A 15,015-nucleotide genomic window follows, 5' to 3' on the forward strand; every position below is an offset into this window, starting at 1 on the left:
CATGGCAAGGAGGGCCTATGTAGGGACCTAGAGGGGGCTATAGAGACCACCACTATGGGGTGTGTGTATATATATATATATATATATATATATATATATATATATATATATATATATATATATATATATACCATGAATGGGGCTAGGCTATAGGGGGCATATTAGAGAGAATTCCATGGGAGGTGAGAGGGCATTACTGGAACTGGTGGGAGTTTGGCAGATTCACAGCTTGGGCCGCTCTGCAGCTTGCAGTCTAGTGGAATATACACTAGTCAGTAACATTTGATGTCTCATTCCTGATGGTTTCACCCAGTTTGATGTCAACATACCCATAGCCCACCTTCTACTCCTAACTTACAGCCAATATCTGCTATTGCTGAGAAAATCCTATCGAGAGTTACTGGTCAGCCTCATTTCACCTCATGCAATACTCACATGCAAACATTTAAAACAGTTTCCCTCAGGGTTCCTAACATAGGTGCTGTGATATGTGGTTGTCCAGGTTTGGAATCAGTAGGTGGATTTGTTCAGGTGTGAAAACCAGTGTAGAGGTTTGCAGAGAGGAGCAGCAGATAAAGAGTGGTGGGAGGAGTCACTGTGGAGATTTAAAGAGAGGAGCCAATGATGAGGAGTGGTGGGAAGAGCCAGTGTAGGGATTTGTTGAGAGGAAGAGCAGATGAGTGGTGGGAGGAGCCAATGTAGAGATTTGTTGCAAAGAGGAGCAGCAGATGAGGAGTGGTAGGAGGAGCCAGTGTAGAGATCTGCAGACAGGAGCAGCAGATGAGGAGTGGTGGGATCAGCCAGTGTAGAGATTTATTGAGAGGAGCAGTAATGAGGAGTGGTAGGAGGAGCCAGTGTAGAGATCTGCAGACAGGAGCAGCAGATGAGGAGTGGTGGGAGCAGCCAGTGTAGAGATTTACTGAGAGGAGCAGTAATGAGGAGTGGTAGGAGGAGCCAGTGTAGAGATCTGCAGACAGGAGCAGCAGATGAGGAGTGGTGGGAGCAGCCAGTGTAGAGATTTGAAGAGATAAACAGCAGATGAGGAATGGTGAGAGAAGCCATTGAAAAGTAGCAGATGAGAAGTGGTGGGAGGAGCCAGGGTAGAGGTTTGTAGAGGACTAGTAGATGAGGAGTGGTGGGAGGAGCTAGTTTAGGGATTTGCTGAGAGATGCAGCAGATGAGGAGTAGTGGGAGGAGCCAGTTTAGGGATTTGCTGAGAGGAGCAGCAAATGAGGAGTAGTGGGAGGAGCCAGGGTAGAGGTTTGAAAAAGAGGAATAGTGAAAAGCGTAGCAATGTTCATGATGAATTGTAGAGGCGATAGTCCTGTTGGTGGAATACTAGCTAGGAGGATATTGCAGGAGGGCAGAGAGATAATAGGGGCGGTTCGGTGGTCTCCAAGGCATGGAAGGGAGATATTTTTGATGTGTTGTGCATGGGGAACTGACAGGACCTGAAGATCTGAGCAGTGAAGGTGGCCAGGGAGGGGGGTTTCTATGTCCCTGGCTGGTGGGTGGCGGGACGCAGGAAAGGGTGGTGGCGGGGCAGTCAGCACACATGGGATTGTGGACTCAGGGAGGAGGTGTAAACAGTAACAAGTGAAAGAAGCTTACCAGCAGAAAAACAGGACAAAGTTTATTCTAGAAGCCTGCTGAGTAATCTCCCCGACAGACCAGTGACCGGCCGGACAAGGACAAAGTCACTCCGATTTTTTACCGGCACGAGACTTCAGAAGTAACCTGCAGATGGGCTGTAACTCTGCAGGTGAAATTACGTGCAGGAAAACAGGAGTCGCACAAATGGAAACCGCCTTACTGATAGTATATGCAGGGCTGTAACTATAAATCATGCACCCACCTCCAGCAAACCTTTGATGGACCCTTCCAGTGATCACACCCGGATTTGTACTTTTTACCCGTATAGGTAGCGAGAGGACCCCTTCCCTCTGGTATAGGTAGCCTGATGACCCAAAGGCCCCCCCCCCCCCCCCATATAGGTAGTCAAATGACTTCTCCCCCTTTCCCTCCAGTATAGGTAGCCTAATGACTCCCTTAATCCCTCCTTTTCCACACACACCCCTCCCCCCCACCACCATTCAGTATAGGTAGTCAGTTCACCTTCACACCGCAGCAGCCATCAGTGTCGCTCATTTCTCCGCTCTTCTCCAGTGCAGAAGCTTCCTCTTCCTTTCCGTCTCCAATGCTGCCCAAGTCCATACCCACCAGCCACAATGCAAATGTGCACAGAGAGCAAGGTGGCTGCTGCACAGGCGGCTAGCAGCAGAGTAACACAGTCAGGCACTCGCCTGATCTCCCTGCATTGCAGCATTTGCAAGCTTGCAAATGTGGCACCAGTTTATCCTGCTGCTTTGGTGCCCTAAGCCATGGCCTAGGAGGCCTTGGCCTAAATCCGGCCCTGATCACACCCTTTCCCTTGCCTACCCCTGGTGACCCTCACAGCCTGGGCACCCTTCTTACAAGTGTGGCCATCATAATCTTCACACCAAAGACAAATGTAGCCACAAAACCTCTGGATCTGAAGGATGGACCGCTTTATCAGAGGGAGTGAAGTAGTAGTTGGGCCCCCTTACAGCTCTGTGCCCCCCTGCAGTCGCAGTGCTAGCAGTAGCTATAGTGTAGCCACCCTGTAGTTACACCCCTGACTATATGGCTGTGTGATACAAAATGTTGTGTACATTTTGACTGTGATCACTACTTGCACTATTGAGTGTGACTCCATATTAAAGAGACCCTGTAACAAAAAAAGTTCCCCTGGGGGTACTCACCTCGGTAGGGGGAAGCCTCAGGGTCCCAATGAGGCTTCCCCATCCCTGTAGCTGCAGGCAGTCCAGCGTTGGCTCCCCCAAAGTGTCCCGGAATCCTGGCCTGACAAGCGCTGATTTATTTACGTTTCCTGGCTCCAGTGGGAGCGCTGTTGCGGCTCTCAGCACGGAGATAGGCGAAAATAGACGATCTCCGTTGGGTCCGCTCTACTGCACAGTCGCAGGAGACTTGCGCCTGCGCAGTAGAGCGGCCCGACAGCGATCGGCTATTTCCGCCTGCCTCCGAGAGCTAATACTGCACCAGTGCTGGAGCCGGGAAGGTAAATATTTACATCCACGCTGTTCGGGGAGCTTGATCTTCGCCGCCGTGGGACCGAGGAGGACGGGGGAAGCCTCAATAGGATCCGGAGGCTTCCCCCACCCCAGGTGTGTAACTCCCAGGGGAGGTTTTTCTCAGTACAGTACAGGTTTTCTTCAAGAGATTGGCAAATCACAAATTTTCAGATTTTGTTTACATTACTTTTGAGTATTAACTACCTTAAGACCGCTCCACACCCATGAGCGTGGCCGCAGCGGCAGCCCCAGGACCTCCTAACCCGATTGGCGTCAAGTCCTGGGGCTGCAGTTTGCAGGAGATCGCGCGCATCTCCTGCTCGGGGGCTCCGCCCCCTCTTCAGTCTGCTCAGAAGACTGTTAGACAGCGTAATCGTTGTCTATTTACATGTACAGAGCTGCGATCGGCAGCAGCGCTGTACTGGGGACAGCCGTGGGACAGATCAGAGCTCTGTTGGTGGGGGGGGAAGGGGGGGGGGGAATCACTCCTCTGCTGTGTTGTGCGGCCCTGCAGCTTGGCCTTAAAGCTGCAGTGGCCAATTACAGAAAAAACAGCTTGGTCTTTAGGGGGGGTTTAGCACTGTGGTCCTCAAGTGGTTAAGGAAAGGAAGAGTTTGGAAAACGTAGGTAAGTTTTATTGCTGTCTGGCTCCTCACTGGAGAATTGTCTTATCTCTTTCCGGCACCAGACCCCTCAATGTTTTCCCCAGAAATTTTTTCCAGCCGGGTGGCATGAAAAAGTAGCCGGGTGGGGTCAGATGAGAGAATGCAGGGCCGGTGCTTCTGTGTGCAACTCTACTTACAGAATAGGAGCAGGTGAGCCTATAACAGCCGGGTGCTCACCAAAACTAGCCAGGTGGAGCATCCAGCTAAAAGAGCCTGGGAAGAACACTGCTCCTGTAGCCTCCGTGGAGCTGGTCGGCTTGAGTATGAAAACTGTTAAGCCTGGTACACACTCAATTATGACTGGCCAATTTTACCACCTCTATATACCGTAGTAGGAGGGCCAACAGATATTGAATACTATGAGCAGATTGTGTAGGCAAGCCCTCGTATGTGGTAACATTGTTCAGTGATTGGCCAATCATAATTGACCGTGTGTACCAGGCTTTATTAGTTCCAGGAATAGGAGATGAATGACGGCAATAAATACTAAACACACACACTAACACTGCTGCTGCCTAGTGAGGGCGCTCTACTGGCTGCAGCTCTGGCGCTTTGAGTCCACCAAGAGAAAAGCGCAATATAAATTTCTGCCCTGTAAATAAGAAGGCATTGGCAAGTTCAGCTTTACATGAGTGATAAGTTACTCCTATAAGGCATTGCTACATAGTAACAAGAGCAATGATTGCTTTATATCCAAGCAAACATCCGGTTCTCTGCTGGGTTATAGCACATATAGCCAGCAATGTTAGCCTCCATGTTCCTCGCACTGTAGTTTCTTATGAGAGCGATCCTCACATTGCTCTGCAGTACAAAATACAATCTGTGTGAATGTAGCACCACCTAGTGGATTCTGTGGGGAATTGTCAAAAAAACAAACAAAAAAACCAATCTGCTGCTGATCCGGAAACTCATAAGCAATCCGGAAAAACCTGGACCGAAACTTTTATAATCTGTCTGCAATTAGGGGGTAATGTTTGCATTCCTCATATGGGTTATATCAGAACACAGTGAGGATGCATGAAAAATGAGATAGCAGTAGTTGGGGCGATTGCCAAAATCCAGGCTCATCATCATGTATTAAGCCCCTTCTGCACGATACGATTCTTTGTGCGATTCGACTACGATTCTATTTACGATCCGATTAAATCCGACATGTCCGATCGGGATTCAATTCGATTTGCCATTGTTTTGCAATTGCAAATCGAATCGAATCCCGCTCGGACATGTAGGATTTAATCGGATCGTAAATTGAATCGTAATCGAATTGTACAAAGAATCGTATCGTGTAGATTAGGGTTAAGACATATTAGGCAACAAAAAGTAACAGCAACATAATAGTAAATTTAAAAAAAATGCCAGTAGCACCAATTCAGAGATTCCTTCTCAGCTCACCCCCAGCCACTACCTATATTATCAGAATCCACAGGGGGCGTGGCAGAACTCTTTTGGGGGATATTGAGAAGTCTTTGCCCTGTGAAGATGCTGGGAGGATAGGTTTCTGGCACATAAAACAGTACAGGTTGTATCTTGACATCTGGTGATTGTCTCATTATATAGAGCAGGGGTCAGGAACCTTTTTAGCTGAGAGAGCCATAAACGCCACATATTTTAAAATGTATTTCCCTGAGAGCCATACAATATGTTTCAAACTGGGACAGTGTGCATGCGCAGCAGAGGGCTCATGTCCCTGTTGCCATGGTGATGTGTATACAGTTGATCCGCCGGGCAGCGGAAGTGTCAGACACGTCTTCAGCTTCTCTTGGGTTTCAGCAACATCAGCAATTTCCCCGAGAGCCAGACAGGAGAAATACCGACTAACAGCTTGTACAATTAGCTAGCTGACTTGGGGGTTGATTCATTTTGTAGGACGAGATTTGATTGGCCCAATAGTCTGTCTGTCACTTGACAGGCAGCCTATTGGGCAGAAGTGCGGGGATCTCATCCTACAAAGTCACTGGACCTGACAGGGTCCAGAGTGGGACAATTGGAGCGGCCGTTAGTTTTGGGGGGAGCGCAAGTAAGTTAGTAGTGCATGCTACAGCAGTATCGTGCTTACTTTGAAAATGTTACTTGCGATGTCACACTAAGCTGCACTGCTTGAGCAGTGTAGCTTATTGAATCAACCCCTACTGATTTGTATGTGAGCCAGATGTAGCCACCAAAAGAGCCACATCTGGCTACCGAGCCATAGGTTCCCTATCCCTGATATAGAGCTACAAATCGATCAATTGATACCATAATGCTTCTTGGACGAGAAATTCTGGGACTAATCATCTACAGTCAATGGTAGCTACGATGTTATTCTGTACAGTGATGTTTTATTGTACACCTGAAGTGGGTAGGAGAGGGAGGTACTGTAGATACCTCAGTAGGTGGAAGTCTCCGAGTTACAGGCGTCAAACTCCAGTCCTGGAGGACCATATCCATGCCAGTGTTTAGGCACTGACTGAAAATGGAAAAATGTGTCCTACTTGATGAACCACACCCTTCCTGATTCAGCCCCATCAATTAATTTGAGCTGTGGCAAAAATGTGTGAGGACCTCAGCCCTTGAGGACTGGCGTTCGACCCCCCCTGGTTGGTCAGAGGCATCCTGGTTACTCATAGAGCCCCCACGTTCTAGCACAGGACCCTCTTCATTCTCTGCCCATGCTCCTCGCCTTTGGCAAGCTCCTCTGGTCTGCGTGAGTGCAAGAATGATCCGTGCATGTCCAGTCCAGCGGCACTTGTCCACGATAGGAGGAGCATGGCCACAAATAACCTATTCAACAAGCTCTTGCCAAATAGGTTTAGAGAGGCACAGCACTGTACCGGTGGGCTGTAACAGGATCCAGGAAGCTTCAGAGCTACTGAGGTAAGTATCTAAGCCTACATTATTTTGCTACTTCAAGTATGATTTAAGCAGATAGGCATTTTTTTCCCATAAGCTCAATTTTGGAAGCCTCATTGTATATCTTCAGGCTGATGGTTGTGTTATTTTATGTTCTCAACAGAAAAACGGATGTTCCGACGTTGTCCAAAGTCTGGTGAGGTCTTCACGAAGAATCCCGTAGTGCGATCCAAGAGCTACAACAACCCAATGCTTACTCCGGTCGCTGAGTATGAAATGGAGTCCATGGCAACCAACGGGACGGGGATCAGAAGGCACTCGGTGTCGGAGGTGACCTCTTTTCTAGAGATCCAAGGCTACTCCAACCTTGCCACCATCCACTCCAGCTCCAAACTCTCCATGACCGCCACCAAAACGCAGTCTCCGGCTGAGCTGGAGAGGCCTGCCACGGGAAATGGACAGTTACCGCCCACACACAACAACGGTGAACCTCAGCAAGGACTTTTCCACAGCCAAAGTTCAGGAGAGGACCTTTCATCCAGGGACTCCACGTTGCTTCCGGCACCGTCCTCCAGCCCAGAGACCATTGTGGATCAGATCTTAGAATCCATAGACTCGGACTCTGAAGGAATTTTCATCAATTTTGGTAGGGGTTGTTCTAAATCTTCAGGATATGCCATGGATGTGGGCAGACAAAGCCTCGTATAAGACTTTTCTTTATTCATTTTTTATTTTCTTTTTATACTTAGACCTCACTTTGGGGTATTCCAGTTGCAATTACAAATGCCAACTTTGGGTAAGGAAGTCTACCCACGCAGATTACTAGGAAGAATGCTACTAATGCATTTCATTTGGAGGAGCTGCTCCGAGTCGAAGCTTTTATTGCCCCACCTGGTGATGGGCAGCTGGTCTTCTGGCCTTCCTACGTTAAATCCAGTCTTGCCAAAAAAAAAAAAATGTAATCTATTCTCTCCACTTCCGCTCTATACATCGCAAGGATTACAGCAAATATTATTCGGATGTGGATATAATCGTAAAATTCAACGAGAAGATTTCCTAAAAGGAATTGCTACATGGGAGTGGCAGCCTGCTATAATTGTTTGACTTTTAAATCTATGACAACTGCCTCGCTAGGTGGTGTGGTGCCTGAATGCGTAGTCACGTTACTCTGAACAGAGCGTCATTTTACTAGGTCCTTTCATAACGGGATTTTCTACCTAGTCAGATAGGCCCCAACCAATCCTTGATAAGCCAAAAAGCTCCCGATGATTTCTTATTGGCCCATCACTGTGACAAGCCACTTCAGTAACAAATCATGAGGCAGGAAGGGGAGGGATAATCCTGGAGAGTAAATTTACCTGACCACCCAGAGAACTGATATTTAGAAGCTTTGGGAAGAAGGCTGAGGCTGGGAAGCCAGTTACAAAATGCAAAGTATTCTGATTTGTAAACACATCATGCCTTTAGGTGTGCATACAGCACAGCTCACAATAATATGAGAATAATAAACATGTTCTTTCTTGCTGCTGCACCCAGTGAATTACACAGAGCAATGGGAAATTGTGGATGTTCTGTACACCAAGCTGTGTACTGTTGCCATGGTTGAAATAAAGCAAAATATTTTTTTGTCTAGAAATTCATTTCTGACTCCAAATGAAGCTGAAGAGTTACTTTTTACAAGAGGAAGTGTAGTAAAAATGACATAATAAATAAAATGAATTGTTTTTTACAATATTCATTTATAAATTATTTAGTGATTGTTTGCCAATTGTAAAATCTTTCCTCTCTTACATTGTGAAATTGATCTCCATCTTTACTGCTGGCAGGTGCAGCTTTGCAGAATGTTTGTTTACTGAGAGTTCCGAAGCCAGTAGAAATATTACCTGGTCTCCCAGAATGGTCTGTGAGGAGAATTCCGCATAGCTAATCACCCTAGGCTGTGACATCACTGGGAGGGCGGGGCTACATACCAATATACAGCATTATATAGATCTAGGAAGTGTTTCTGATGCTGAAACCAGAATAATGGCCATTAACCACTTGCTGACCGCCTACTGCATATTGGCGGCGGCAAAGTGGCAGCCCCAGGACCACGTAACGCAGAATGGCGTCGGGTCCTGGGGCACTGTTTTGGATGCGCGCGCATCCGCCGGCAATAGGCTCCGCCCACCCGCGACGTCAACCCGCCGGCCAATCGGAAGCGCCGACGGGTTGTTAACCCGACGATCGCCGCATAGGTAGCGTATAATACGCTTTGTAATGTTTACAAAGTGTATTATACAGGCTGCCTCCTGCCCTGGTAGTCCCAGTGTCCGAGGGACCACCAGGGCAGGCTGCAGCCACACCCAAACACACTGATCTGCCCCCTGATCGCCCACAGCACCCCTCAGACCCCCCAGACCACTGTTTGCACCCAATCACCCCCCTAATCACCCATCAATCACTCCCTGTCACTATCTGTCAACGCTATTTTTTTTTAGTCCCTAATCTGCCCCCTGGGGACTCCTGATCACCCCCCACCCCTCAGATTCTCCCCAGACCCCCCCCCCTCCCGTGTACTGTATGCATCTATCCCCCCTGATCACCTGTCAATCACCTATCAATCACCCCCTGTCACTGCCACCCATCAATCACCCCCTGTCACTGCCACCCATCAATCAGCCCCTAACCTGCCCCTTGCGGGCAATCTGATCACCCACCCACACCATTAGATCGCCTGCAGACCCGACGTCAGATCACCTCCCAAGTGCACTGTTTACATCTGTTCTCTCCTCTAAACACCCACTAATTACCCATCAATCACCCCCTATCACCACCTGTCACTGTTACCCATCAGATTAGACCCTAATCTGCCCCCTAATCTGAGCGGAAAATGACACTTTGTGAAAAAAAAACAATTAAAATCAATTTCCGCTTACTTGTGACAAAAAATAAAATGACACTTTGTGAAAAAAAAACAATTAAAATCAATTTCCGCTTACTTGTGACAAAAAATAAAATCTTCTATGAACTCACCGTACTCCTAACAGAATACCTTGGGGTGTCTTCTTTCTAAAATGGGGTCATTTGTGGGGTTCCTATACTGCCCTGGCATTTTAGGGGCCCTAAACCGTGAGGAGTAGTCTTGAAACCAAATGTCGCTAAATGACCTGTGAAATCCTAAAGGTACTCATTGGACTTTGGGCCCCTTAGCGCAGTTAGGGTGCAAAAAAGTGCCACACATGTGGTACCGCTGTACTCAGGAGAAGTAGTATAATGTGTTTTGTGGTGTATTTTTACACATACCCATGCTGGGTGGGAGAAATATCTCTGTAAATGGACAATTGTGTGTAAAAGAAATCAAACAATTTTAAACTATATATTAAAACTATATTCAGTTCCGCCTTAAATTAGTCATGCAGACATGTTTGGGGAAAAACAATGACCACTTTTGAAGAACAGAAAATGTAAGTCTATAAATTACATCAGCTATTCCTATTCAGTGTACTGAGACTTCACAATTTAGGCTTCATTTCACTAGGCACTTTCAGTAAAAAATAAAGGGCGGTAAAATACTGCATATGTTTTACTTTGTTTTTTTTCACTAAGATTTTCGCACATGCAGTAACAGTTTGGTAATTTACAAAAAAAAAAACTGTGTGACTGCCGGCCCTACCATGAAGCCACCTGAGGTGTCACATTATTCAGGCGGCAAAATCTAAGGGGCGGCACCAGCTATCACCGAAATATGCAGAGGTAGAGAAGCAGAGGCACAATTACCTTGCCTAGTCCAGCGCTGAGTCCTCCCCTCCTCTTCACTGCAGCAGCGTCCCTCTGTAGACTCTGAGGTCACATGACTGGCATTGGGAGTCGGGGAGATGCTGCTGCATGGTGGTATGCTGCTGAGGAGGTGAGGATCCGGTGCCGTAGCAGGTAATTGTGCTTTTGCTGCTCCAGCTCTGCTATTCAGATGGGAAGGGGGTGGATCACTGTAGCCCTTAGGCACCTCTTAGGCGGGGGAACACACCGGGCTGCATTTTGCACTCAAACGCAATATCACTGCATCACCATTGACATTCATTATGTGCATTTTAGATGTGTTTTGGAAAAATATGCAGCAAGTTCTGGGTTTTTAAAAACACACTGCAGAATGCAAACACATGCGTTTTTCTATGCGGCCCATTGACTTGCATTATGTGCGTCTTCACTGCATTTTCCGCAAAGCTGGCGTTTCAGCCTAGTGTGTTCCTACCCTTATACTTCATAGGGGGCTACTGTATCAGTAAACAGAAATCTTATTGTGTGACTGACGTATGCTGTGTTTGCATTTCTTATCGCAGTAGGTTTCGGAGATGTTTGTTGAAGTGGCAGTGCCGGTGTGGTGAGAGATATTGCGACCTGATTCTGCAATTATCCATACAGTGCATGCGCATTGTACGGACCGTGGATAACTGCGCATGCACAGCTCCTTTCAGTAATCCCGCCTGTAATTATTTGCAACTGCAAGTGTTTCCTCCAGGAGGGGTTATTAGTTGCCCATCGGGGGGGGGGGGGGGGGGTTTATTCGTTCCCTCCAGGGGGGTTATTAGTTGCCCGGCAGAGGAGGGTTCTGTGTAAGAGTAGGGTTAGGTTGGGTTGCATTTTCTGATACTAATAGCTTTAAGTCAATGGTTAGGTTGCAGTTTCTGATAATATCTATAATTGCAACCAGTTGCAGCATTTGACAAAGTTGCAAAAACTTTCACCACACTAGCTAAGAAGCTGTGGGCCCCGATGCAAGTTTTACAATGGGGCCCCCCAAGCACTCTATACATAACAATTGATATGGTGCACCAAAATCTGCTGATGGCAACTACAGTGTCAGAGGTGCAAGAAGGGGATGGGGAACAGCTTGTTAATGATTAACACTTTTCAAAGTATCTATAGAAGTGATTATTATGCGCACAGGACCACTAAAGAGCTAATACTGTAGTTGAGGACCGGCCCTTCGGGGTACCCCTAGCCCAAGGGCCCCGATGCGGTCGCAACCTCTGCAACCCCTTATTGCTACGACCCTGCCACACCGAAGATCCGCAGCAGTGTGGAAAACCCCCTTACAAAGTTTTCGCTTTCCGTTTTGCGGCGTCGTGATCCTGTTTAATCCACCCCTTCAAGTGAACCCGAGGTGAGAGTGATATGGAGGCTGCCATAGTTACATCGTTATTTTGGTTGAAAAAAGACATACGTCCATCGACCAGTACAAAGTACAACTCCAGCCCGCTCCCTCACATATCCCTGTTGATCCAGAGGAAGGTGAAAAAACCCTTACAAGGCATGGTCCAATTAGCCCCAAAAGGGAAAAATTCCTTCCCGACTCAAATTTCCTTTTAACCACTTGAGGACTACAGTCTTTCTAACCCTTAAAGAGACTCCGTAACAAAAATTGCATCCTGTTTTTTATCATCCTACAAGTTCCAAAAGCTATTCTAATGTGTTCTGGCTTACTGCAGCACTTTCTGCTATCACAGTCTCTGTAATAAAATCAATGTATCTTTCCCTTGTCAGACTTGTCAGCCTGTGTCTGGAAGGCTGCCAAGTTCTTCAGTGTTGTGGTTCTGCTATGAATTCCCCCTTCCAGGCCCCTCTATGCACACTGCCTGTGTATTATTTAGATTAGAGCAGCTTCTCTCTTATCTTTTACAAGCTGGATAAATCGTCCTCTGAGCTGGCTGGGCTTTCACATACTGAAGAATTACAGACAAGGGCAAAGCTGTTTGCAGGAGAAAAAAAAGAGCAGCCTGAAACTTCAGTGCATGAGATTCTGCAGGGAGAAAGAAACACACAAATGATCTCTTGAGATTCAAAAGGAAGGCTGTATACAGCCTGCTTGTGTATGATCGTATTTTCTATGTGTGGACATACAGTACATCAACCTACTTCCTGTTTTGGTGGCCATTTTGTTTGTTTATAAACAAACTTTTTAAAACTGTTTTTAACCACTTTTAATGCGGCGAGGAGCGGCGAAATTGTGACAGAGGGTAATAGGAGATGTCCCCTAACGCACTGGTATGTTTACTTTTGTGCGATTTTAACAATACAGATTCTCTTTAAGGACCAGGCACTTTTTCCACTCACTTATACAACCTACCACCTAAATGAATTTTGGCTCCTTTTCTTGTCACTAATAAAGCTTTCTTTTGGTGCTATTTCATTGCTCCTGCGATTTTTACTTTTTATTATATTCATCAAAAAAGACATGAATTTTGGCAAAAAAATGATTTTTTTAACTTTCTGTGCTGACAATTTTCAAATAAAGTAAAATTTCTGTATACATGCAGCGCGAAAAATGTGGACAAACATGTTTTTGATAAAAAAAAACCCATTCAGTGTATATTTATTGGTTTGGGTAAAAGTTATAGCGTTTACAAACTATGGTGCAAAAAGTGAATTTTCCCATTTTCAAGCATCTCTGACTTTTCTGACCCCCTGTCATGTTTCATGAGGGGCTAGAATTCCAGGATAGTATAAATACCCCCCAAATGACCCCATTTTGGAAAGAAGACATCCCAAAGTATTCACTGAGAGGCATAGTGAGTTCATAGAAGATATTATTTTTTGTCACAAGTAAGCGGAAAATGACACTTTGTGACAAAAAAAAGAAAAAAAAAAAGAATCCATTTCTTCTAACTTGCGACAAAAAAAAATGAAATCTGCCACGGACTCACCATGCCCCTCTCTGAATACCTTGAAGTGTCTACTTTCCAAAATGGGGTCATTTGTGGGGTGTGTTTACTGTCCTCGCATTTTGGGGGGTGCTAATTTGTAAGCACCCCTGTAAAGCCTAAAAGTGCTCATTGGACTTTGGGCCCCTTAGCGCAGTTAGGCTGCAAAAAAGTGCCACACATGTGGTATTGCCGTACTCAAGAGAAGTAGTAGAATGTGTTTTGGGGTGTATTTTTACACATACCCATGCTGGGTGGGAGAAATATCTCTGTAAATGACAATTTTTTCATTTTTTTTACACACAATTGTCCATTTACAGAGTTATTTCTCCCACCCAGCATGGGTATGTGTAAAAATACACCCCAAAACACATTGTACTACTTCTCCCGAGTACGGCGATACCACATGTGTGGCACTTTTTTGCACCCTAACTGCACTAAAGGGCCCAAAGTCCAATGAGTACCTTTAGGATTTCACAAGTCATTTTGCGGAATTTGATTTCCAGACTACTCCTCACGGTTTAGGGCCCCTAAAATGCCAGGGCAGTATAGGAACCTCACAAATGACCCCATTTTAGAAAGAAGACACCCCAAGGTATTCCGTTAGGAGTATGGTGAGTTCATAGAAGATTTTATTTTTTGTCAAAAGTTAGCGGAAAATTGATTTTTATTGTTTTTTTCACAAAGTGTCATTTTCCACTAACTTGTGACAAAAAATAAAATCTTCTATGAACTCACCATACTCCTAACGGAATACCTTGAGGTGTCTTCTTTCTAAAATGGGGTCATTTGTGGGGTTCCTATACTGCCCTGGCATTTTAGGGGCCCTAAACCGTGAGGAGTAGTCTGGAAATCAAATTCCGCAAAATGACCTGTGAAATCCTAAAGGTACTCATTGTACTTTGGGCCCTTTAGCGCAGTTAGGGTGCAAAAAAGTGCCACACATGTGGTATCGCCGTACTCGGGAGAAGTAGTACAATGTGTTTTGGGGTGTATTTTTACACATACCCATGCTGGGTGGGAGAAATAACTCTGTAAATGGACAATTGTGTGTAAAAAAATCAAAAGATTGTCATTTACAGAGGTATTTCTCCCACCCAGCATGGGTATGTGTAAAAATACACCCCAAAACACATTATACTACTTTTCCTGAGTACGGCGGTACCACATGTGTGACACTTTTTTGCAGCCTAGGTGCGCTAAGGGGCCCAACGTCCTATTCACGGGTCATTTTGAGGCATTTGTTTTCTAGACTACTCCTCGCGGTTTAGGGCCCCTAAAATGCCAGGGCAGTATAGGAACCCCACAAGTGACCCCATTTTAGAAAGAAGACACCCCAAGGTATTCCGTTAGGTGTATGGCGAGTTCATAGAAGATTTTATTTTTTGTCACAAGTTAGTGAAAAATGACACTTTGTGAAAAAAAACCAATAAAAAATCAATTTCCGCTAACTTTTGACAAAAAATAAAATCTTCTATGAACTCGTCATACACCTAACAGAATACCTTGGGGTGTCTTTTTTTCTAAAATGGGGTCACTTGTGGGGTTCCTATACCGCCCTGGCATTTTACGGGCCCAAAACCGTGAGTAGTCTGGAAACCAAATGTCTCAAAATGACTGTTCAGGGGTATAAGCATCTGCAAATTTTGATGACAGGTGGTCTATGAGGGGGCGAATTTTGTGGAACCGGTCATAAGCAGGGTGGCCTTTTAGATGACAGGTTGTATT

The 15,015-nt window shown here is 45.9% G+C and overlaps 2 protein-coding genes across 3 annotated transcripts in view; one reads left to right on the plus strand and one right to left on the minus strand.

Annotated features, from left to right (window-relative positions):
* PHF21B (PHD finger protein 21B) overlaps window positions 1-15,015 on the minus strand; it is a 553,372-nt gene that overhangs the window by 228,546 nt on the left and 309,811 nt on the right. The window lies entirely within an intron of this gene.
* LOC137560789 (uncharacterized) overlaps window positions 1-15,015 on the plus strand; it is a 308,947-nt gene that overhangs the window by 174,974 nt on the left and 118,958 nt on the right. The window contains exon 10 of the mRNA XM_068271931.1: window positions 6,771-7,309. Within this exon, the coding sequence (XP_068128032.1) occupies window positions 6,771-7,309 (539 nt within the window). The remainder of the gene's footprint in view (window positions 1-6,770; window positions 7,310-15,015) is intronic.

Source organism: Hyperolius riggenbachi, chromosome 3 (genome assembly GCF_040937935.1).
Source record: "Hyperolius riggenbachi isolate aHypRig1 chromosome 3, aHypRig1.pri, whole genome shotgun sequence".
In the NCBI taxonomy this organism is placed as follows: Eukaryota; Metazoa; Chordata; class Amphibia; order Anura; family Hyperoliidae; genus Hyperolius; species Hyperolius riggenbachi.